This window comes from Sorex fumeus, unplaced genomic scaffold (genome assembly GCF_029834395.1).
Source record: "Sorex fumeus unplaced genomic scaffold, SorFum_2.1 ptg000034l, whole genome shotgun sequence".
In the NCBI taxonomy this organism is placed as follows: domain Eukaryota; kingdom Metazoa; phylum Chordata; class Mammalia; order Eulipotyphla; family Soricidae; genus Sorex; species Sorex fumeus.
Genome location: NW_026606091.1, coordinates 28,074,801 through 28,098,808, shown reverse-complemented (window position 1 = coordinate 28,098,808; position 24,008 = coordinate 28,074,801). Strand labels below are relative to the sequence as shown.

The following is a 24,008-nucleotide window of genomic DNA, read 5'->3' as shown; positions in this document are numbered from 1 at the left end:
TTATGTTTTGAGTTTGCTCCTGCACATATGGATGTGCTGGAGGCTGTGTACCTTTTTTTTTAATCCAAAAATTTTCTTTTTATTATTTTTTTATTAGTGAAACCCCATGAGGTACAATTGTAGACTTATAATTTTTTGTGCTTGGGTTTCAGTCACACAATGATCAAGTACCCATTCCTGTACCAGCACCCATCCTGCAACACCACGGGTCCCAGCATCCCTCCTACCCCCCCAACCCCCTTTCCCACCCTGCCTCTTTGGCAGTGCATTCCCCCTTGTTCTCTATCTCCCCATTTGGGTGCTGTGGTTTGCAATAGAGGCACTGAGTGGTAGTCATGTTTGGTCTATAGTCTACTTTCAGCATGCATCTCCCACCCTGGGAGGATCCTCCCAGCACCCTTGATTTGGTGCCCTCTTCTCTAGCTGAGCTTCCTTGGAGACTGTGTAACTTCTTTACTTGCAGAGTACGAGTCTCAATGTTGTTCTGTTTGGGTCATCTCGTCACTCCTAGTACGCAGCATCCCTGCCATGGGGGCACGTCTGCAATTGCTTTGTGTAGCCCCATAGCCTCATAGCCCTATAGCCCATTCCTCAATGGGAAGGGGCAGAGGAGGGGAGAAGGGAGGGGGCAGGAAGGAGGAGGGGGGAAGAGGGGAAGGGCGGGAAGGAAGAGGGAAGAAAGACAAGGTTGGGGTAAATGAATATGATTTTGACAGGGTAGGTAAAAGACGGAATTACAGGTGAGTAAGAATTCTGTTTAACCATTTCTGACTCTTGGGGGGAACACATCACTTTCAGGCAGGTCACTTCGTGCCCTGGGATGGGTGTCTGCAGCCTCCTTACCTCACGGGCATCACAGTCTGTCTGATCTTCTGCCAACACAATTTGTCTTTGACGGGTTGTTGGCTCAGGTCTGTCTTGGATCTGGGTGTGATTTCCACCTCTAGGTGAAAGGGAGGATGGGGTGTGCATGGGGTGTCTTTAGGAAGGACACTGCCTTCTGGTTCTCACAGAACACTTGGGGTTCCAAGGCGGGTGTAGCCCGTAGGATGGCGGGGATCAAACCCAGATCAGCCACGTGCAAAGCAACAACCTACCACTGTACTATCACTCCAGCCCTTGAATTTCTTCTTTGACGAAATTTCTGTTCATTATTCCTCTCTGCATTTGTTTGATGGGGTTGGGAGATATTTTTTTTTGTAAAGTTCTACCAATGTGCTATATAACTTGGATATTAGCCTTTCATCAGCTAGGTATTGGGTAAATAATTTTTCCCATTCTGTGGGCTATCTTAGTAGCTTAGATGCCATTGCTTTTTTTTTATTAAAAACGCATTAGAACTGCTTTGTCACCTCTTGATAGATCAACCAGACTCAAGCTTAGCAAGGACATACTTCATTTGAGGGAAACAATGTAAGAAAGGGACTTAGTAGATATATACAGGACACTTCATCCACGAAAAGCTGAATACACATTCTTCTCAAGCGTACATGGAACATTCTCCAAGATAGACCACATGCTGAGCCACAAAACATGCCTCCATAAAATTAAGAAGGTAGAGATTGTATCAACAATCTTCTCAGACCATAATGCGCTGAAATTAGAAGTAAATCACACACAAAAACAGAAAACTAAATCAAACACCTGGAAATTAAACAATGCACTATTGAACAACGAGTGGATTAGACAGGAAATCAAAGAGGAAATCAAAAGATTCCTAGAAACGAATGAAAATGAGAACACGAGTTACCAAAACTTATGGGACACAGCAAAGGCTGTGTTAAGAGGAAAGTTTATAGCTCTACAAGCATTCCTCAGGAAGGAGGAGCGAGCACACATAAGTAACCTAACCTCACAGCTTAAGAGCTTGGAGAAGGACAAAAAAAAGGAGCACAACCTGAACAGGAGAAAGGAAATAATAAAACTCAGAGCAGAGATTAACGAGATGGAAACACAAAAAACAATCTGAAAGATCAATGAAACCAAAAGCTGGTTCTTTGAGAAAATTAACAAGATCGATAAGCCTCTAGCAAAACTCACAAAGAAAGGGAGAGAGAAAACCCTAATAAACCGAATCAGAAATGAAAAGGGGGTCATTACAACAGAAACCACAGAAATTCAGAGGATCCTCAGGGAGTACTTTGAGAAGCTTTATGCCACGGAACATCAAAACCTCGAGGAAATGGATAAATTCCTAGACTCCTACAGACTCCCAAGGCTGAACCAAGCAGACCTGGAATACCTGAACAGACCTATCACCATCAAGGAAATTGAAATGGTAATAAAAAGTCTCCCCAAGCACAAAAGTCCTGGCCCGGATGGATTCACTAGTGAATTCTTCCAAATCTTTAAAGAGGACTTACTCCCAATCCTCTTTAAGCTTTTCCACGATATTGAAATATCAAAAACACTTCCAAACAGTTTCTACGAAGCAAATATCACACTGATAGAAAAAGCAGGCAGAGATACCACAAACAAAGAGAATTACAGGCCGATATCCCTGATGAACACAGATGCAAAGATCCTCAACAAACTACTAGCAAATAGAATCCAACTACTCATCAAAAAGATCATACACCATGACCAAGTAGGATTCATCCCAGGGATGCAAGGATGGTTTAACATTCGAAAATCAATCAACATAATCCACCATATCAACAAAAGAAAAGATAAAAAGCATATGATCATATCAATAGATGCAGAGAAAACATTTGATAAGATCCAGCACCCCTTTATGATGAAAACCCTAGCCAAAATGGGTATAGAGGGGACCTTCCTCAACATAATTAAAGCCATCTACCACAAGCCTACAACAAGCATCATCCTCAATGGGGAAAAACTGAGAGCCTTCCCTCTAAGATCAGGGACGAGACAGGGATGCCCACTCTCTCCACTGCTGTTCAATATAGTACTGGAAGTACTTGCAATAGCGATTAGGCAGGAAAAAGATATTAAGGGCATTCAGGTAGGAAAGGAAGAAATCAAGCTCTCACTATTCGCAGATGATATGATACTCTACTTAGAGAACCCAATAACCTCCACCAAAAAACTCCTAGAAACAATAGACTTGTATAGTAAAGTTGCAGGTTATAAAATCAATACCCAAAAGTCCATGGCTTTCCTATACGCAAACAGTGAGAGAGAAGAAAGCAACATGAAAAAAACAATCCCGTTCACAATTGTGCCCCAGAAAATCAAGTACCTAGGAATCAACTTAACTAAGGAAGTGAAGGACCTGTATAAAGAAAACTACAAAACGCTATTTCAGGAAATAAAAGAGGACATGAGGAAATGGAAAGATATCCCCTGCTCATGGGTCGGGAGACTTAACATTGTCAAAATGGCAATACTACCGAAAGCATTGTATAAATTCAATGCAATCCCTATAATGATACCCATGACATTCTTCAAAGAAATGGAGCAAACACTCCTGAAATTTATATGGAACAATAAGCCCCCACGAATAGCTAAAGCAATTCTTGGGAAAAAGAAAATGGGAGGAATCAACCTCCCGAACTTCAAACTCTACTACAAAGCAGTAATAATTAAAACAGCATGGTACTGGAACAAAGGCAGAACTGCAGACCAATGGAACAGGGTTGAATACACTGACATCTCCCCTCAATCATATGATCATCTAATCTTTGATAAAGGTGCAAGTAATGTGAAGTGGAGTAAGGAAAGCCTGTTTAATAAATTGTGTTGGCATCACTGGACGGCTACATGCAAAAAAATAGGCTCAGAACTCTGCCTAACACCATCTACAAAAGTAAGATCAAAATGGATTAAAGACCTCAACATCAGACCAGAAACCATAAGGTGCATTGATGATAAAGTTGGCAAAACCCTCCATGACATTGAAGCTAATGGTATCTTCAAAGATGCCACGCCACTGGCCGAGCAAGTGAAAACAGAGATAGATAAATGGGACTATCTTAAACTAAGAAGCTTCTGCACCTCCAAAGAAACAGTGACCAAAATACAAAGAGAGTCTACAGAATGGGAAAGGATATTCGCCGAATACACATCTGACAAGGGGTTGATATCCAGGATATACAAAATACTGGTTAAACTCCACAAGAAGAAAACATCCAACCCCATCCAAAAATGGGGCAATGAAATGAACAGAAACTTTCTCAAAGAAGAAATCGGAATGGCAAAAAAGCACATGAGAAAATGCTCTACATCATTAATCATCAGGGAGATGCAGATCAAAACCACAATGAGATACCATCTCACACCTCAGAGACTGGCCCACATTCAAAAGAACAAAAGCAACCGATGCCGGCGTGGATGTGGCGAGAAAGGGACACTCCTTCACTGTTGGTGGGAATGTCCACTGGTTCAGCCCTTCTGGAAAACAGTATGGATGATTCTCAAAAAATTAGAAATTGAGCTCCCATTTGACCCAGCAATATCACTCCTGGGAATATATCCCAGAGAGGCAAAAATGTATCGTTGAAGTGACATCTGCACTTGTTTGTTCATTGCAGCACTCTTTACAATAGCCAGAAACTGGAAGAAACCTGAATGCCCACGAACAGATGACTGGTTAAAGAAACTTTGGTACATCTACACAATGGAGTACTATGTAGCTGTTAGAAAAGATGAAGTCATGAAATTTACGTACAAGTGGTACAACATAGAAAGTATCATGCTAAGCGAAATGAGTCAGAAAGAGAGGGATAGACATAGAAAGATTGCATTCATCTGGGGGATATAAAGTAACAAAATATGAGATTAATACCCAAGAATAGCTGAGATCAGCACCAGGAGGATTACTCCATAGCTTAGTGGCCAGTCGGGCATTCTAGAGGAAAGGGCAGCTCAGACAGAGAAGGGAACACCAAATAAAGGGTGTTTGGAGGACCCTCCCAGGAGGGGAGATGCATGTCGAAAGTGGACTATGGACTGAACATGTTTGCCACTCAATGCCTCTTTTGCAGACCACAACACCCAAAAGGAGAGAGAGAACACAGGGGATTGCCCTTCCACAGAGGCAGGGGGGCATGGGGGATGGGGGTGGGGGGGATATTATCCATGTTGGTGGAAAATTGGCACTGGTGGAGGGATGGGTATCTGATCATTGTATAATCTAACCCAAGCACAAAAAATTGTAAATCTACAACTGTACCTCATGGTGTTTCACTAATAAAAAAAAATTTAAAAAAAAAAAGAATCCCAGGTTAACCATTGCTGATGCTAGTGGACAACATGATTTCCTGGCAGGTCACTTGGGGCCCTGGGCCGGGTTTCTGTGGGCTCCTTATCTCATGGGCATCACAGTCTGATTGATCTTCTGCCTACACAGGTTTTCTTTGTATTGGCTCACATTGCCCTTTGATCTAGGTGTGATTTCCATCTCTGGGTAACAGGGAGGATGGGGTGTGCATGAGGGTGTCTTTAGGAAGTCCCTTCTGACTGTCACAGGACACTTGGGGTTCCAAGGAAGGTGTGGCTGTCCGTTGGTTCCCGAGCAGGATGTTGGGGGTTGAGAGAACGCTGAGGAGGGAGACCAAGCGTTAGGAGGGGCAGTCACAGGGGTCTCCGAGCAGGTGTCATGCTTACCATGGCCTCTTGGGTGATCTGTTTGCATGCCAGACTCAGGGTTTTTACTTTTTGTTCCTTTGACTCGGTGCTCCCTTTCTCTTCCTTCACCATTGCACCAGCCTCCTTATCTCATGGGCAGCACAATCTGATTGATCTTCCTCAGTCTTCATGGTCTATTTCCCATGATTGACATCCTGGTTCTGTTGGGCTGTGGAGCAGCCCTGTGGTCTTAGCCAACCAAGGGGAGGTGAAGTGGCATGGGGCAGGGCCCACCTGGCTCCACCTCCCCCGTAGCCCTGCCTCCTGACCCCCGTAGGTGGCTTCTCCCTCCTGGGACCCTGCTACTCACCCTTTTCAGGGTCTCTGCCATTTCAGGGGTGGAGAACTGCCGCTTCCAGTTCTCCTGCAGGGCTGACTGAGCAACCCCTGAAGGTGAAGAGAGTAGGTGAGGAGCAGGAGGAGCCGGCTGCCGCCTTCCTGCCCAGAGCCCACGGCCCTTCTCACCCGCGTCCCCATCAGCCCACGCCTTGTTGTCTCTAAATCTTCCTTTTCTTCATCTTTCTTGTGAGGCAGCTGCTCCTTCCCAGAGCCCAGGTGCTGTTGGGCGGTGGCCCAGTGCTGCAGGAAGGAGCTGTCGCTGCAGGTGCACTGCGCCTGCACCTGTGACAACCCTGGGAGTGCCTGTCGCCCAATCCCTGCCAGGAGAGGCAGGCTCAGACTCCCAGGCCCAGGCAGGCAGCACCTGGTGCAACCAGCCCTGATGTTCTTGCTCCCGGGGCCTAAGACATGGGGCCTCCCCGGGCAACTAGCCCTTGTCTCTTTCCCTGCTGCCACCCACATCCTCAGAACCATTTGGAGCAGGATGGGCCAGTCAACATCACTGGGAGGCCTCCTGCCCTGTCCTTCCCCTCTCCCCCATAATCCAAGTAGGTCTCTTGTCCTCCCAGGGGAACTTCTGGACAGGAAAGTCCAGACCCAAACATCAGAAGCCTCTCACGCCAAGAAAGGCTTCGGGCGGAGGGTAGCAGGCTTTCCAGAAGGGCCGTGCCCCAGTCTCAACAATCTGCCCCAGAGCTCAGCCAGCTGCTGGAGGGCTCATGGGGTGGGCAAAGGGCGTGGGAACGGTTCCCGACTCATGTTCCATTCCGTCTAAGATGCAGCTCTGAACCTAGCCCTGCTCACCCCACACCACAGCCCCCTCCGGGGATGCTGCCCCTGCTCCTGTAGACTCAGGGCAGCGTCCTCGTACCTCAGACGAACCTGCATCTTGCCTGGATCTGGTGGAAACTTCCTGACCTCCATTGTAGCTGTTCTTTCATATTCCGTAGCCCAGACGGAAGAGTTGGGGGCACCACGGGGCTAATGCACCTGAGAGAGGGTAGACAGTCAAGGCCCCCAGAGCCTTCACCCCACCACCAACTTCCTGGGCCCCCATCCTCGGACTTGGGGTTCCTCCTGCTCACCTTGGGGGGCTGCTCATCTCTCACAGCCTTCTGCTGCTTTGGGTTCATCACAAAATCAATTCTTTTCTTGTTTGGAACCATTTGTGCCCGCCTGGCACTGCTGGAAGGGGGCACCAGGACAGGGCAGAAAGGAGGGTTCCAGACCCGGGCCCTACTTTTCTCTTCACGTTCATGCTCATGACATTCTGGAGGAGTGGATCCCCACCTGCTGCCCCACGCAGGGGGACACCGAGGTGCAGAGGGTCAGGGAGACTCGCCCAGCTCCTGCTCCCAGCCTGTCTCCCCATTCACAATGCCCCGTTCACAGGGCCTCTCCCTGGACACTCTAAGCCACCCCTCTGCCTTGCCCGCCCTCTACGTCACAGACTTGAAAGCTCTGATCCCGTGACTCCAGCCCCCACACTCACTCATCCAATCATACATGAAGCTCTGCAATGTGGGCTTCCATATTTTTAAAAATAGGTTTTATGTTGTTTCAATTCCTGTCTCCAGCTTGTTTCTCTGAGACTGGCCTGTTGAAATGGTAGGACAGCTGGAGAGTGGTTTAGGCATTCAGGGACCCTGCTTTGATTTCCCAGCACCACAAGGGAAGCCCTGAGCACTTGCCGGGCCTCACTCCTGAGTACAGAGCCAGGAAAAGCTCCTGAGCACAGGAGCTCTGGCTCAACGCCCTGCCCCCCAATAAAAGAACACCATGGGATTGGAAACGTTGGGTGGGCATGGCCATGGCACCATGCCCCCTGCACAATCCCTGAATCTGGAGGTGGGGCACATTCGGGGGTGGGGGGGACAGGTTCCCCCAAGGAACCTCCTGGAAGGAATACCTCACTCTTTCCTTCCACCTATCAGTTTGAACATCCACCTGCTTCTTAGAATTGTCTGTCTCAGCCTGCGCCTGTCTCGACTATTGTTGAGCTCAGAGAATTGGGTCTCTCGCATCCCTCACTTCCCACAGGAGTGCTTCTGGTATCCCCATCTCTCCCTCTCCCACACCTCATGTTTCTCAATTCTTCTTTTGCACGCAGCTTTTCAGCAGCCTGGGGGTCGCTGCCATGTTGCCCTGTTGGGTCTGTGAACTAGAGGGTAGGAGAGGAGGCTGTTACATGGAGGAAGGTAGAGTCAGGCCACAGGGAGTTCCCCCCTACCCCCCCAAAAAAGTTATTAGGACTGAATCATTAGAAATCATTAGGACTGGGATTTGAGTTGGCCCAGTTTTCATTTCTGCATCCCCTCTCCACACATTCCAGGTTTCTAGTAGTGGAAGATATTTGTCCCCCTAATCCTTGGGATCCAGTAGTGGGGGACACCTCTGTTCCACTGATCCCTGGGTTCTAGTGGTGGGGGACATTTCTGTCCCCCACAACTCAAGTCTAGTGGTGTGGGATAATTCTGTCCCCCTAATCCATGGGGTCTAGTGATGGGGGAGTTTCTACCTCCCTGATCTCTTGTGTCTTTAGGTGGGGGTCATTTCTGCCCACCTAATAATACCTTGTGTCTTTAGGGGGTCTGCACCGCCCACACCCTGGTGTCTAGTACTGAGTGCAGTGGGGGGGGGGGGTGGAAGGAGAAGGGAGGAGGGAAAAGGGTGGGAAGGAGCAGGTCGGGAAGGACGGATGGGGCTGAATTAGTTGGATTCGGAGAGGGTAGAGTTCATGTGTGCAGCAAAATAAGGGGATTAATGGTGAATAAGGTTGTCAGCTGAACTTGTGATTACGAGCTGGATTTGTTTGATTTTGCTGGTAGTCGGGTCACTCTGGGTCTCGGGTCAGGGGTCTGTGGCCTCCTGTTCCTCAGACAGAAATAGAGTCTCTTGGGATCCTCACACACTCTACTGTCCGGCAAGCCTAGATATGGACCGCAGCCTCCAGCTCCAAAGTCTTCTCACACTCCTCCAGCCGGTCTCCTCATACGTAGCCTCCAGCTAAACAGACTTCAGGGTCTCACAAACCTCCACTATGTTCGAAGGCCAAAGGGCTCCTCCTCCATGCTTCTGGCACAGGACGTATTTTGGAAGCATGTGTCCAAAGTCTCAGACAGCCAAGGGAGGTCAACAGGCCTGACTGCAGCCCCGCTTCCTGACCTCCATGGCGGGGGGTGGTCTCCCACCTAAGGAACCTGTCACTCACTTTTCTCGGGGTATCCTTATGATTCCAGAGGGCCTGGAGCTGCTTTTCTCCTGTTATGTCTGACTGAGGAACCCTTGAAGGTGAAGGTACTAGGTGAGCCGGCAGGGTGGGAGCCAGCTGCCCCCTTTTTGTCTGGGAGCCTGTGACCCCTATCTCACTTGGATCTCCCTCGGCCTCCTGAAGGCTGCCTCCAGCAGGGCCTGCTGCCTTGTTAGCACCTGCTGCAGCTCGTTCAAGAACTGCTTCTGCTAAAGCACCAGCTTGTGCAGCTGCTCCACCTTGGAACACAGGTGATTGCTGGCATCCAGGTGCTCTTGGATTGCAGTTTGTGATGTTCTAGGTAGCAGCAGAAGCTAAGCAATAAGGCAGCGGGCATTGCACCGTCTCGTCCTGCACCTGCATCTGTGGGTAGGACCTTGGCTGTGAGGACAGGCAGGAGGGCCGACAAGATCCCAGCCAGAAGATGCAGGAATCCGACAACCCCCCCCCCCACAGACCCCCATGGGGTCTTTCTCCCAGGGCCTAAGAGATAGGGCCTCCCTCTGCCTTGAGCCCTTAATCCTACCTGGCAGGCTCCCCTCTACGAGGACCCTCTCTGTACAGTAAGGGCCAGTTCACACCCCCTCCCACCCCGCAGTGGGTGGCGCCCTGCCCTGTCCTTCCTCCCCTCACCCAAGGTGGGCTCTTGGCCTCACAGTGGGTCTTTCACAGCTCCTCCTATCATTTCTCCTTATTCACCTTGTCCTGATTCATTCTCGCTGCAGTTGATCCAGGAGCTGATTTTGCAGTAGCACCTGCTGGTCAAGTCGCTCATTCTCAGAGACTGATACTGGTCAGAGGCCACCTGCCATTGCAGGAAATAGGGGATAGTTGTCCCGTTGCTCCCGCTAACACTCACCTGTTTGTCCTGCAATCTCACCTGTGGGCACAATGGTGAAAGTGAGGACAGGCAGCCGGGGCGTCCTGCTCTGGGCCCAGGGATGTGGAGGTCAGCACTGACTCCCAGGTCCAAGGCTGGCAGCACCTGGGCAATCTGTCCTCTGCACAAGCACCCAGGGTCTTGCTCCCGGGGCCTAAGCGGAAGCCCCTGGGTGTCCCCATCCTGGAGAACCAGGAATCTTGGACCTAGAAGTGGGGTCTAGAGTTCATTCTGCAGCTTCTGGACAACACTCTGTCCATGGTGGCCCATTGGCAGGGCCTTGCGATGGCCAGGGAGCCCCATCCAAGCACTTTGCTCTTATCGTCTTCTCTGTTCCTATAGATGTCAAGAGAGGGGTGCGGCAGGGTGATACCATTTCACCAAAACTCTTCAGTGCCACCCTCGAGAACATCATGCGACGACTGGAATGGGAAGGAATGGGAGTGAAGATAGATGTTCGGCAACTACACCACCTCCGCTTTGCTGATGACATTGTTTTAATAACACCAAACATCAGCCAAGCGGCACAAATGCTGGCCGACTTTGACTGTGAGTGTGGAAAGGTAGGACTACAGCTGAATCTTACGAAGACAATGTTTATGAGAAACAGCCTTGTTCCTGACGCCCCATTCGCTCTCAATGGAACGACCATCTCCGAATGCAACAGCTATGTGTACCTAGGTCGAGAGGTCAACATGACAAATGACCTGGCACCCGAGCTGCGCAGGAGGAAGAGAGCGGCTTGGAACGCCTTCAAGAACGTCGAAGAAATAGCTAAGAGGACGAAGAACCTCCGGCTCCGGGCACATCTCTTTGATTCCACTGTTCTTCCTGCATTAACATATGCCTCAGAGACCTGGGCCCTATGCAAACAAGATGAGAACGCCATTCAGGTCTCCCAAAGAAAAATAGAAAGAGCTATGCTTGGAATATCACGTTTCACTCAAATGAGAGAACGAATCCGGAGTTCTGACATCCGTCGACGATCAAGGATCAGGGACGCTGTCTCATTTGCCAAGGTGTCGAAAATCAGATGGGCTGGTCACGTAATGAGATTTAAAGACGACCGTTGGACTAGAGCTGTTACTGATTGGATTCCAGGGATGTCAAGAGACCGCGTGGCCGCCCACCTACCAGATGGTCAGACTTCTTTGTCAAGGTCATGAACGATCGGTTTGAGGCCCTCCATGTTCCCGGAGCGAAGAGATGCCATTGGGCTACACTAGCACGCGACAGGGACAAATGGAGACGTTACTGGCGCCCGCTCGAGCAAATCGACGACTAACGGGAAGTTAAGTGATTAAGTGATTCCTATAAACTACATTTTCTGTTCATCTTAAAGAGTCCACACCAGGCAGAGGTGTGGACCACATCTTCTGATTGTGGGTGTTCACAAAGATTGTTCCACTCTAAACTGGGTCACACACTGTGGGGGAGGGAGGCATGGGTTGGAGATTATATTCAATCTTCTGCACTGCGTGATCACCCCAGCACCATGGGAGGAGGGCCGCTCAAACAAATAAACCCAGACTGAGTTCCAGTACTAGTGTTAATAGAACTAAAAAATAATAATAAAATAAATGGGGCCAGAGAGGTAGTACAGGCCTTGCAAGTGTCTAACTCCACCTGGATCCCCAAAACCACATGGTCCCCTGAGCTCTATCAGGAGTGACTGAAACCTTCATGGCTGCCTTTAGAAACCTTGAAGGAGATTAAGCTTTGTTTCTGTTTGGGGGAGATTGGAGATGCAGAGTCTGTGTCCACCTGAATCTATTTGTTACTGCCAAACCTTTTTCCATTCCATCTACCTTTATCACATTCCTGCTTTTGCCTTTATTCACTGATTGTCCTGAATAAACTTGTCGATGAACCACCAGTCATTCGCCTGATCCATTGCTTTCCCGTCAATAGTCCGCGTCCGTGTCTATGAACTATCAGCCTTAGACCATGTTCGAATAGTCCATCCCTCCCAGGTACTGTGTCACCATGGGATGGTGACAAAGTGGCACCTGAATAGGGACCTGAATGGTGTTAAGAGCTAATGATCAGGGAAGCCCCCACATTAACATGGTAAGTGGGAAAATGAAACAAAATGAATACAAAGCTAACACCCTTGATTAAGAGGGCAAAGGACAATATATACAAGGTTCTGAAACAGTGGGCATTAGTGAATGCCATGAGTTCTGTATGAGCCTTTAAGGAAGAGGAAACTAAAATAAAAACTGAGAAGTTTCTCACACCTCAGAGCCTTACATCTACACTCTAAATGACTAACACTTAAGTGCTCTTGAGCTTAAATGACTCCTCCCTCTGATTCTCAAATTTCAAAGATTTCAACCCATTAGACTTGGTCTCCTTAAAAAGGGGCGGATGAACACCCAGAACTCACTATTGATGAATTTTCCTCTATCAAGTTATTTTTAGACAAAGTGCCTGATGATTCTAACCTGCCAGAGGTATTGGCATGGCTGGGGCCTGAAAAAGGGGAGTTTTCTGGCCCCCTCCCTGCTCTCACACTCACCAGGGGCCTCTCCACCTGGGTCCTGCTCCCTGCCAGAAGGAGAGGAGGTTAAGCCAGGCTAAGCCATCAGTTCCATCTCTCTCTCAGGCCTGCTGAAGGGACGCCAGCCAGAAGCCCCATAGGCTGAGAAGCGAATGGGAATTGTCTACCTCAGACCAGGGATGTTGAAAATGGTCATGTCCACTGCCTTGACTTTATAGTAATTGGCCATGATCTAACATGCCAGCAGAACTCTCTATCTGCTTCTCTGAGAGACAGACTAGGAGCAGAGTGTGAGGGGCGGGAAACACTGGGTGGTCTCAACAGCCGAAAGGGTCCAATTCACCCTGCCATATCACGCAACGTGGTGACCTGGGTTGGACCCCTGGCATGCCCTGGTGTCCCCTGAGCCCTCCATGTCTGCAGAGCCATGGGTGCAGAGCTAGGAGTAAGCCGTGAGCACAACTGGCTGTGGCCTCCAAACCAAAGCAAATCAAAGCAAAAATCAAAATCAAACACAAAACCCAAATAACTGAACCACTAGCCATGCTAGGCGTGCACTCTTAGCACTATACCATTTCCCAGCTTCTATGTTAGTTTTGAAGCTCTGTGCTCAGGGATCACCCCTGGTGGTGCTCAAGGGTTCATATGAGGTACCACGAATCACCCCAGATTAGAATAACACAAAGCAGACACCTTACCACCTGTATGCTAGATTTTGATGTATTACATTTCCTTGCTTGCTTGTCTATTTGGTTTGGGGGCCACATCCAGCGGTGCTCAGGGTTCACTCCTGTTTCTGACTCAGGGATCAGCCCTGGCCATGCTCAAGGGGCATTCTATGGGATGCCAGATATCGAACCCAGATAGCGCAAATGCCCTTCCCACTGTACTATCTCTGGGCCGCTCTTATCTTTTTCAAAATTAAATTTTTAACTGACTGTTGTTTTTCTGTACTGCATCCCAAAAGGAATACACGGTTTACAATGGTGCGTATAAAATTCACAAACATTCTGGCGAGTACCAAGAAGTCACGTGTCAATTAGCACCAACCCCACCTCCCACTTCCCCTCCTCTTTTTGTTATTCTTGGACTATTTTGAAGGGACACACCCAGTGGTGCTCGGGCCTCACTCCTGGCTCTGTATTTGTATGACTCCTGGTGGGGTTAAGGGGAACATTTGAGTTGCCTGGGACTCCGGGTCACATCCGGGTCGTCTGTGTACAAGGCAAATGCCCTACCCTCTGGGCTACCTGTCCAATCCTGCAAGATAGTTTTTCCTGAAAGAAAGTTACTTGGTAAGATGTGAAGGGAGGACATGTTCGAAAGAGAACGTGGGCTGAAAGAACTGACCGCAAACCCTAACTTGTAATGGCCTCTAACTGCCTATACTTGTCAGTCACAACTTGCCAGTAGTTCCTTCGGTCTGTCTCCTATCCCCATTTCTATGCCATGAGAAGCTGGCTGGTACCTCAGCGCTCTGCCTGCCACTGCCATGTGAGCCTCTTTCACCTGCGGTTGGGCGGATCTTTTTTCATACCCAGCCGCCTGGTCCCGGCAGAACGCCCGGCAGCTTTGCCAGGTAGGAAGCAGCCCATTTTGCCACCTTAGGCTTTGCCTGTCTCTCACCTACTCTGGATCAGGGAGTCTCTGGGAGGCTGGAGGGGCATGGGGAGGGGAGTGCTGGGCAGGTGCCAGCCCTGACTGGCGGCAGCTCAGGAGAAGTATTGGCATCTCAGGACAGTTTCCAATCCCCCAAATCCCACCAGACCTCCACCCTGTTTTTCAAAGGTTGTGGTGACACACTTATAACACTATGGATATTTTACCTGTCATGTCATGGTTACCCAGGCCTGGCCATTGTGAAGATGTGAAACCAGGCCAGTTTAGTGAACCCAAGTGGCCTCGGGCCTTCTTCTTCTGTAGGAGTGTCCTGGCAGGCAGGAGTTAATCCCATCCCTATTTAGGGTTGGAAGACCTCCCGATCTTCAGGACCTGCCTGGACACTCAGACCAGGGCCCAGGCTGTGGTCAGTCACTCCATATCTGCAGATCCCTGGTTGTCCATAGCAGAGACCATTCCCAGTTCTTCTGTCAGCAAAACTGCCTGAAATAACAATTCTATTTCTGTCCGAAGTTGAAATCCTTGAGTGTTAAAAGTAGATAAAGGGATATTCCTGATACCCTTTCAGTATCTGTATTGTAAACTGCAAAAAGGGAGACAGATAGAGAGAAGAAAAGTGTCTTACCATAGACGAGGGCCTGGGTTTGCTGGGTGGGGGAGGGTGTTGAAGGGAGGGAAACTGAGGACACTGGTGCTGCGAAATGTGCACTGGTGGAGGGATGGGTGTTGGAAAAAAGGATGAATGAAATCTAATTATGAACAGCTTTGTAAAGGTCTAGCCACAGTGATTTTATGAAAATACATTTTTAAAAAATGAATGGCTTATATTTGAAGTTTTCAAAGGACATGTGTAGTACATTATCTGCGGTAAAATCCGGAGCTTAGCTGAGGCTTTGGGATCATTACAGGAGCAGGGACATTGGGAGCCAGATTTGAGTTTAGAGACAGTCCACGGTGAGCAGAGCAGTGGTTCAAATGTGTCCTGCTTTGAGGATCATTCAACATGTCATTACCTAATTTCTGTTTTTAGATGATATTGCCTTTAGGTTAAAGAGGAACTTTGTAGGGGTATCATAAATCACAAACTAATATCACTTGCTTTAAATATGGAAATGGAAAAACTTAAAGTTGTGAGAACAACGAAAAAGAAGCAGGTGGACCTCAAACTGATATATGGAAATGAAGAGCAAGTCACGCCTGCCAGGAGGTGAATTTTGACCTGTGGGGCACGTGCCCCCCACAAATGTGCTGTGCCAGCAGAGACAGCGGTGGGTGCAGGAAGTGCAGGTGGTGCCCTGGCCATGACTGCCTCCACGTGTCCACTCCCGTGGTGTTCTATTATTGGTAGCTGGGTACGGCGCTGGGCCATAGGCAGCAGTACTCAGGTGCTTTTCCTGGCTCTGTGCTCAGGAGTGAGGCCTGACCCTGCTCGGAACTCCGTCTGTGCAGCTGGGGATTCAAAGCAGGACCCTCGGGTCTCAGAACCCGCCCCAGCTGTCCTACCATTCACACCATGCCCTGCTCCATGTTTGGGACAGACCAACAAGCTGAAAGAGAAGAATTTTACAAACATACATATATATATTTTAAAACATAATATATATATATTTTGCTTTTTGGGTCACACCCGGCAGTGCACAGGGCTAATTCTTGGCTCATGCCCTCAGGAATTACTCCTGGTGGTGCTCGGGGTACCATATGGGATGCTGGGGATCGAACCCGGGTTGGCTGCGTGCAAGGCAAACACCCTCCCTCCTGTGCTATCACTCCAGACCCATATATTTTTAAAAAATCAGAATGTGGGGCTGGAGCGATAGCACAGCGGGTAGGACATATGCCTTGCATGTGGCCGACCCGGGTTCGATTCCCAGCATCCCATATGGTCCCCTGAGCACTGCCAGGAATAATTTCTGAGTGCATGAGCCAGGAGTAATCCCTGTGCCTCAACCGGGTGTGACCCAAAAAGAAAAAAACAAAACAAAACAAAGAAACAGAATGCTGCACGGGAGAGCCTCATACTTGTTTGGGTTAGTGAGTTTGGGGGTTGGGGTCATGGGATCATGGATTCAAGTCTGATAGATATGGGGAGGGGCAAGGCAGAAAGGGGTGGCTTAGAGTATCCAGGGAAGCGCCCTGTGAATGAGGCATGGGGAAATATGAAGAGACAGGCCGGGAGCAGCAGCTGAGAGAACCTCACCCACCCTCTGCACCTCAGGGTCCCCCTATGTGGGGCAGCTGGAGAGATCGGGGTCGGCTGTCCACTCCCCAGAATGTTATGAGCACAGAAATGCAGAGAGCTCTAGGGGCAGGACATAGAACGCTTGTTTCTAGTTGTCCCTAGTATCCCTTCCAGCACTGCCAGGAGAGCTCCAATGGGTCCAAACCAGGAAAGAATCCACTTTGTAAGGGGCCCGGAGCAGCAGAGGGCGGTGAGGAATGAGCTGACCCCGAGAAGAGCAGGAGGAACCAAGAGTCGGGGCTGTGGACCATGAAGTTTGGGTGGGGCTGAGGGTCTGGGGTCCTTGACTGTCTGCTCCCTCTCAGGTGCACCGACCCTGGGGCACCCACAACTCAGCCACCTGAGGTCCTGCTTATGACAAGCCCCCAAGTCCATTTGGGGGCCAAGAGGTTCCAGGAACAACGGGTAGGGAAGAACTGCAGATGCGAGTGGGGACTGAGGGGACTGAGCTGGGGCGACAGGAGCTGGGGGCAGCGCCTCCTGCAGGATGAGGACTGAAGCGTGGCCTGAGTCGGGCGAGGCTCGATCTGTGTCTCAGCAACAGTGGGCAATATTTCCCGCATCTTCACTGCGAGCCCACGAACAGCTGCCGAACGCCAAGAGTTTTGTGAGAGGGTACAGGGGTCTGCTGGCCATCAGCTCCCCTCCACACAAGGCTCTTCTTGGGGCATGACATTGCAGCCTTCTGGGCTGTGACTTTCCTGGTCTGTGAAATGGGCTGGTAAGGTCAAGAGCCCGCGTTGAGTTCTTGGGAGGTAGGACAGGCCAGGATGCCAGCCACTGAAGGGTTGTGGGGGTGCGGACTGGCCCACACTGCACAGAGAGGGGTCCTGGAGGTGGGAGGCTGTGGGGTAGGATAAGGGATGGAGGCAGGGAGAGATCCCATGTCTAGGCAGGTGCTGTCTAGGCATTGGACCCGGGAGTAAGTAACTGAGCCCTGCATCTCCTGGCTGGGATCTGGACGGTCCTCGCGCCTGTCCTCACTGCCAATGTCCTGCCCCCAGGACGATACAATGCAGTAGACAACTGCAATCCAACAGGATGTGCATGCCCACCGCCACCTGGGTTCCAAGGCTGAGCAGCTGCACCAGGCGGTTCTGCAGGAGAAGCTGCTCCTGGTCCAGCTGCTGCAGCACCTGTCAACGGAGCAGGCCCAGGTAGAGGCAGTCAGTGGAGAGGGCGGGGAGACCCAGGGGTAAGAGGGGCACCGGAACAGGGAGTCCCGCAGCCTCCCTGCCTCCTCCCCTAGTACCTTCACCTACAGGGGCCCTAGGTCCGGGACTTCCTGTCTCAGGCCCTGCTGAATTCACACAGGAGCCCTGGAAAACCGTGAGGGTTGGGGTTCCTAGGAGGGAGAAACCAGGTTTGGGAGTCAGGGGGTGGGGCTGCCTGGGAGGCGGGGCCAGGCGGGCCCCACCCCTGGTCACTGCACCCTCCGCGGTTGGCTGAGACCCAGCGGCCGCCTGACAACCCATCAAGAGGGAAAACACACTGGGGTGGAGAGGGAAATGCTGGAGGTGTGTGAGACCACGAAGACTGCAGCTGGAGGCGATGGTGAAGGAGGGGAAAAGCCGACCCTGAAGTCAGTGAAGGAAAAATTTAAAACTCGGAGGGGTTCAGGTGAGCCAGACCCAGGTCTCATCCCAGGGCCCTTCCCCAGCCCATCTGACGCTCTTCCCTACACCTTACCCATGACCTCCGGGCCCTCCGTGTCACAGAGACCCTGGCCTCATGGCCCCCTGCCCCTGGGCGGGGCCTGTCTTGCTTCTTCTCTGGCCCCGCCCCCAGCAGCACCTCCCCCACCCAGGAAGGTGCCCCCCCCCACCCAGCTGCAGCTCCTGCTGCATTTCTTCCGAGTTTTCATGCACTGCCCCATGCTCTCGAGGCCAGGGCTCTCTGGATGTGCCCAGCTCACTGGAACACATCAATGTCTGCATTGTATGCGCTGTTCCGCAGAGGGGCCAGCAAGCACCCCCAGCCCCTCACTGGGCAGCCTCCGTGCCTCCCTCCCCAACCCCTCCCCCCCACCTCCCATTGTCCAAATAGGGCTCACAGGCTCACATGGGACCTTCCACCGGCCTCACCAGCCCATTTCCCCGGCAGGCTGGAAAATCCAGCCTTAGAGGGGTGGAACGGCTTTACCCTTGGAATTCAGCCCTACCCCCCCCCCCCCCCCCCCCCCCGCAGTCGCAGATCTGCCAGTTTTGCTTTTTCTCCACGTTTCTCCACCGGACCCTTCAGGCTTGGGATAAAAAACCCCACCGAAGGGGTTTGGGAGGGCTGGGGAGGACGTTCAGTTCAGAGAATTCCTGAGCCTCAACCCCAGCTGGCAAGCAAAAAGTGGGCTCTGACATTCACTAACTCGACCAAGCCCTCCCTTCAGAGGAAGAGAGGTGACCAGTGTGGAGGTATCGAGGAGGAGTGTCTCGGGGAGAGCATGCCCCAGGGTTCCTTCCCGCTCAGAAGAGGCTTCCAGGGTTCCCCTTCACATTCTCTACCAACCCTTTTTCCAAAGGACCGCCCCCCCAGATGGGGGCTATGTTGGCAGCATGGCCTCAGGGCACCCTACTGTCTTTCTTTTTTTTCCTCCATGTTGCTCTTCTTCAGAATGAATGATTTTGTTGTTGTTGTTGTTGTCTCCAAATGAATGATTTATTTTGTTGCTGTTAATTTTTTTTAAATTTCTGGGGCACACTCAGCAGTGCTCAGTGGTTGCTCCTGCCTCTGAACTCAGGGATCTATCTCCCTTGGAGGGCTCAGGAGACTAGTTGAGGTGTCAGGGTGCATTGGGAGTGTGAGCATCAGGTGTGTGAGGCGTGCACAGGAGGAAGAGTGAACAGGCAGCCCCTTGAGCAAGGCACAGGTGGCAGGGCAGAGCTAAGGGCTGGGAGCTGAGGCTAAACCGAGAACCTTCTCGTTCTTGCAGTGGTCAGTGTGGCCATGACCGCTGGCCCCATGTGCTCTCCAGGCCTTCCACTCACTGGGTCTGCTACCCTCCTCCTGCCCAACGCTTTACCTGCCTGGACCCCAAAGATGTGTTTTTCTGTTTGTAAACTGCACCAGGAAGGAACCAAGCCCTGTTTGCCTTGAAATGGGCAGATCTAGAGACAGGCAGGGAAGATTGGTCACTGTGGACCGTTTTCTTTCCAGGTGCAAGAATTCAGCTCCCTTGTTCAGGGAGGTCCTGGCTATGGACTCAGAAAGATTCCCTGGGCAGCCCTATAGTGTCCTGTCCTGCAGTGCATTGAGGATGCAGTCCTGGCAGCAGAAACCCAAGGGCCTGATGCACGTCTCTACTCCTACTCTTGGAAGAAAGCACATTTAGAAATAAGGACTCACCAGTGTACCCCCCAAAAATCCCCCTCTTCCCACAACAACCAAACAGCACTGAATTCAGCCTCAAAAATGGACTCCACAGAAAGAAAGGGACAGACATAGAAAGATTGCACTCATCTGGGGAACATAAAGTAACAGAATAGGAGACTAACACCCAAGAATAGCTGAGATAGGTACCAGGAGGTTTAGGTACCAGCCACACACGTTAGGGGAAAAGGCAGCTCAGATAGAGAAGGGAGCACCAAATAAAGGGTGTTGGGAGGATCCTCCCAGGATGGGAGATGCATGCTGAAAGTAGACTATAGACAGAACATGATTGCCACTCAATGCCTCTTTTGCAAACCACAGCACCCAAAAGGAGAGAGAGACCAAGAGGGAATGCCCTGCCACAGAGGCAGGGTGGGATGGGGGAGATGGGGGGTGGGAGGGATACTGGGATCAGTGGTGGTGGAGAATGGGCACTGGTGGAGGGATGGGTACTCGATCGTTGTATAACTGAAACCCAAGCACAAAAATGTGTAAGTCTACAACTGTACCTCATGGTGTTTCACTAATAAAAATTAAAAAAAATTAATTCCACAACAACAACCAAAAAAAAAAAAAACAAAAAACAAAATTGGACTCCGGGGAAGAGGAAGGAGTTGAACCTCTTTGTTCCTGAGACAGGGCCCCAGGCTCCAGGAATCCTGACAGAGACGCTTGGGCTCCTGGCACAGACTGGGGACAAAGATCTCTCTCTGAGGCCTGTGAATGGTCATTGTGCCTCTGACCTCCAGCTGCTGCTGTCCTGCTGGTCAGGCTGAAAACAATTCACCCCAAGCTTCCCCATTCAGCGGTGACAGCAATGAGTTTCAGTGGGCATGAGCGGCTACCAAATGCCTGGATGGCGCAATATCGTGGACTGTTATATAAAACCCCATCAAACTTTTGCAGCTGGACAGATCATGCACGCTGCCACCTTTCTGCCCTGAGAAGAGTCCGCACCCCCTCCCACCGTGTCTTTCAGGAAGTGCAGGATGACATCTATGACTGTCCATGGGCAGTCTCCTGTGACTGTGGAGGCTCAGGCACAAAATTTCCAAAAGTGGGCTAGTGTTGAGTCAGGACTGGAAGAAAGAAGCCCTTCACGCACCCCCTCCCCTGCCTCAGGAATGGACTGAGGTTCCTGCACCCTCACGGCTCTTACAGTCGCGGGTGTCATGCGACTTATGTTAAGACTCACCACACTTATGTGAAGAAGGAACAGGGGCTCTGGGGAGTGTTGGCAGACGTGCTTGGTATCCCGCTGAACAGTCAGCTTTGCTTTGGCCGTGTCCCAGGAGCTGCCTATCAACACAGGGCAGGAGTATGAAGATCCCACACGGGCCTCACTGGGTCTCTGCTGTTTCCTAGCCTGGGACTAGTTCTCTGTCACACCTACAGTGTGGGGTCCCTGCCAGACAGACTCTGGAATTGATCTCCGTATGTAGAGTCGAGGGTATTGATAGGTCTAGGATATTGACTCCCAAGTTCCAGGTAAGGCCCATATGTTTACTTTGGCTTTTGACATGTGGCTCAGTGAGGACATTGGGAATTTTGGGGTGTGAAGCTGTGTGGACATGAGGGTCCAGACCAGACTGCCAGTGAAATGCTAGTTTTTCTCTCCTTTATGGCCTTGGTATGCTTTTGGCTCATGGCAATGTCTTGTTTGTTGAGACCCCTACACAGACACTGCTCGATGCTGGTGTCATGGTTCGGTCCTGATCTCATCCTGGACATTCATCTTACTAACTTAAGCTTCAGTTTCCCAATGATTGTCCTTGATTCCTCACAGTCACAGTCCTCCCGTTGTTCATCGATTTGCTCGAGCGGGCCCAGTAACGTCTCCATCGTGAGACTTATTGTTACTGTATTTGGCATGTTGAATACATCACGGGTAGCTTGCCAGGCTTTGCTATGTGGGCGAGATACTCTCGGGAGCTGGCCGGCCTCTCCGAGAGGGGCGGAGGAATCGAAATCAGGTCGGCCATGTTGGCTGCGTGCAAGGCAAACGCCCTACCGCTGTGCTATGGCTCCAGCCCCCTTGATTCCTAACAACCCCAAACGTGCATCATGTGGAGGGCTTTGGATGGACCTGGGACAGGTGCCAGGCAACCCTGAGTTGGACAAGGGAAGGCCTAAGGGCCCACATGTAATGTGGTACAGAGCACAGCATGGGACAGACTTTGACCAAAACAATGGTCAAGGACCCGTTGGGGTTGGTGAGCAAAATGAAACTGACCCAGGATTGGGGTCTGGGGTAGGAGGAGATGACATGTGCCCAGGAAAAGCCAACAGATCTGACCAATGCCTGACTTTACAGGAGCCATTGAACTCAATTTGAAGTGACAGATTAAAGGAATCTGTGATTCTCTTGCTGAGCGTATGCAAGATGACAGGCCACATTGATGAGAAGCAAATTTCACCATTGCTGTAAATGTTTAACATAAAGGAGGTGAGGAAACAGAAACATCTGCATTAGCAACTTGTCACGGTGTCCAACTGTAGAACCGTGGGTCTTCTGGCAGGGAGAGCTGGAGGCTGGACACCAGACCTTAGTCTCAGGCCTTAGTCATCCATATCCTTAGTCTTCTTACACGGCACCAGCCTGTCCTTCATGACCATCATCTCGAGTTCCATAGAGGTCATGGTCTCACAAACCTCCACTATGTTCACCTCCAACTCCGTGTTCTTCGACACTGGATTGACTATGGCGCACTCCAGGGTCTCAGCCGAGCAAGGAAGGTGGAGGCATCTCAGGGGTCCCGCCTGGCTCCACCTCCCATATAGCCCCACCTCCAGATCCCCATCAGGCACTTCTCCCTCCTGGAGACCCACCGCACCACTCACCCTCTTCAGGGTACCCTTGGAATTCCAGCAAGGCCTGGGGCTCCGTTGCTCCTGATTTCAGGACTGAGAATCCCCTAAAGATGAAGGCACCAGGTGAGTAGGCAGGTCTAGGGCCTGATGCGCCTTCCTGTCCCTGAGCCCCTGCCCACCCCCTCACCTGGGTTTCCCTCAGCTCCCTGAAGGTGGCCTCCAGCAGGGCCTGCTGCTTGGTTAGCACCTGCTGCAGGTGGTCCATGAGCGGCTTGTGCCTCAGGACCTTCTCGACCTTGGAGTCCAGGTGAGTGGGACATCCAGGTGTGGGGTTGCAGCTGTGTGCTGCTTTTGATACCAGCAGAAGAATTCCAGGCTGCAGGCACTGCACCTTCTGGTCTTGCATGCACATCTCTGTCATGAGACAGGGCCGAAGGCTGTCCAGATCCCACCACAACATTCAGAGCCCAGACACACACACACAGGCCCAAGGAAAAAAGCACATGGGGTAACCTGTCCCCTGTACATTCCCTGGGGGTCTTTCTCCAAAGGCCTAAGAGATGGGGCCTACCCCTACCTCGACCCAGCAGCCTCCCCGCTACTAGGACCCTCTCTGTGCAGTGAGGGCCAATCCACACCCCCAAAACCCCTCTAGCCTCTTCTAGATTTTGATATATTATAGTGGGTGGCATCCTGGCTTGTCCTTCCTCCCACCACCCCTGGCAGGCTCCTACCCTCACAGTGGGTCTCCCCTGGCACCTTCTGTCATTTCTCCATATCCACCTTGTCCTGATTCACTCCCCTTGCAGCCGATCCGGAGCTGGCTCTGCAGTAGCACCTGCTCCTCCTCCTGCTCATTCTCAAAGACGACACTGGTCAGAGGCCACATCCTACTGCGGGAGGCCGAGATCCTAGTCCTATTGCTGCCGCGGACACTCACCTGTTTGTCCTGCAGTCCCACCTGTGGGCGCAAGGCTGGGAGTGAGGACAGGCAGCCAGGGCATCCTGCTCTTGGTCCAGGGATGTGGAGTTCAAGCATCGACTCCCAGGTCCAAGGCTGGCAGCGCCTGGGCAATCTGTCCCCTGCACAGGCCCCCATGGTCTTGCTCCAGGGGCCTAAGAGATGAGACCTCCCTTGACTGGGGACCCTGTCTCCTGTCCTGTGCTCAGAGATCACCCCTAATGGTGCTCAAGGATCCATACGAGGTGCCAGGAATCAGCCCATGATAGAAGTATGCAAGCAGACACCTCACCACCTGTTCTAGCTTTTGATATATTATAGTTCCTTGTTTTTTTGCTTCTTTGGTTTTGGAACCACAGGAGGGATTAGTCCCAGCCATGCTCAAGGGACTCTATGGGACGCCAGAGATTGAAGTCAGATAACCCAAGTGCCCTTCCTGCTCTACTATCTCCG

At 51.0% G+C, this 24,008-nt stretch overlaps 2 protein-coding genes across 2 annotated transcripts in view; both read right to left on the bottom strand.

Moving 5' to 3' along the window:
* LOC130026607 (polypeptide N-acetylgalactosaminyltransferase 12-like) overlaps positions 1 to 12,790 on the bottom strand; it is a 52,818-nt gene extending 40,028 nt beyond the window's left edge. The window contains exons 1-5 of the mRNA XM_056117446.1: positions 12,736 to 12,790; positions 12,580 to 12,608; positions 9,878 to 10,058; positions 6,075 to 6,245; positions 5,900 to 5,976 (exon numbers count right to left, since the gene is read on the bottom strand). Of these exons, the coding sequence (XP_055973421.1) occupies positions 5,900 to 5,976; positions 6,075 to 6,245; positions 9,878 to 10,058; positions 12,580 to 12,608; positions 12,736 to 12,790 (513 nt within the window). The remainder of the gene's footprint in view (positions 1 to 5,899; positions 5,977 to 6,074; positions 6,246 to 9,877; positions 10,059 to 12,579; positions 12,609 to 12,735) is intronic.
* Positions 12,791 to 16,985: 4,195 nt separating this feature from the next.
* The window catches only part of LOC130026606 (polypeptide N-acetylgalactosaminyltransferase 12-like), a 150,053-nt gene continuing 143,030 nt past the window's right edge, over positions 16,986 to 24,008 (bottom strand). Inside the window, exons 11-12 of the mRNA XM_056117445.1 lie at positions 17,476 to 17,556; positions 16,986 to 17,006 (exon numbers count right to left, since the gene is read on the bottom strand). Coding sequence (XP_055973420.1) covers positions 16,986 to 17,006; positions 17,476 to 17,556 — 102 coding nt within the window. The remainder of the gene's footprint in view (positions 17,007 to 17,475; positions 17,557 to 24,008) is intronic.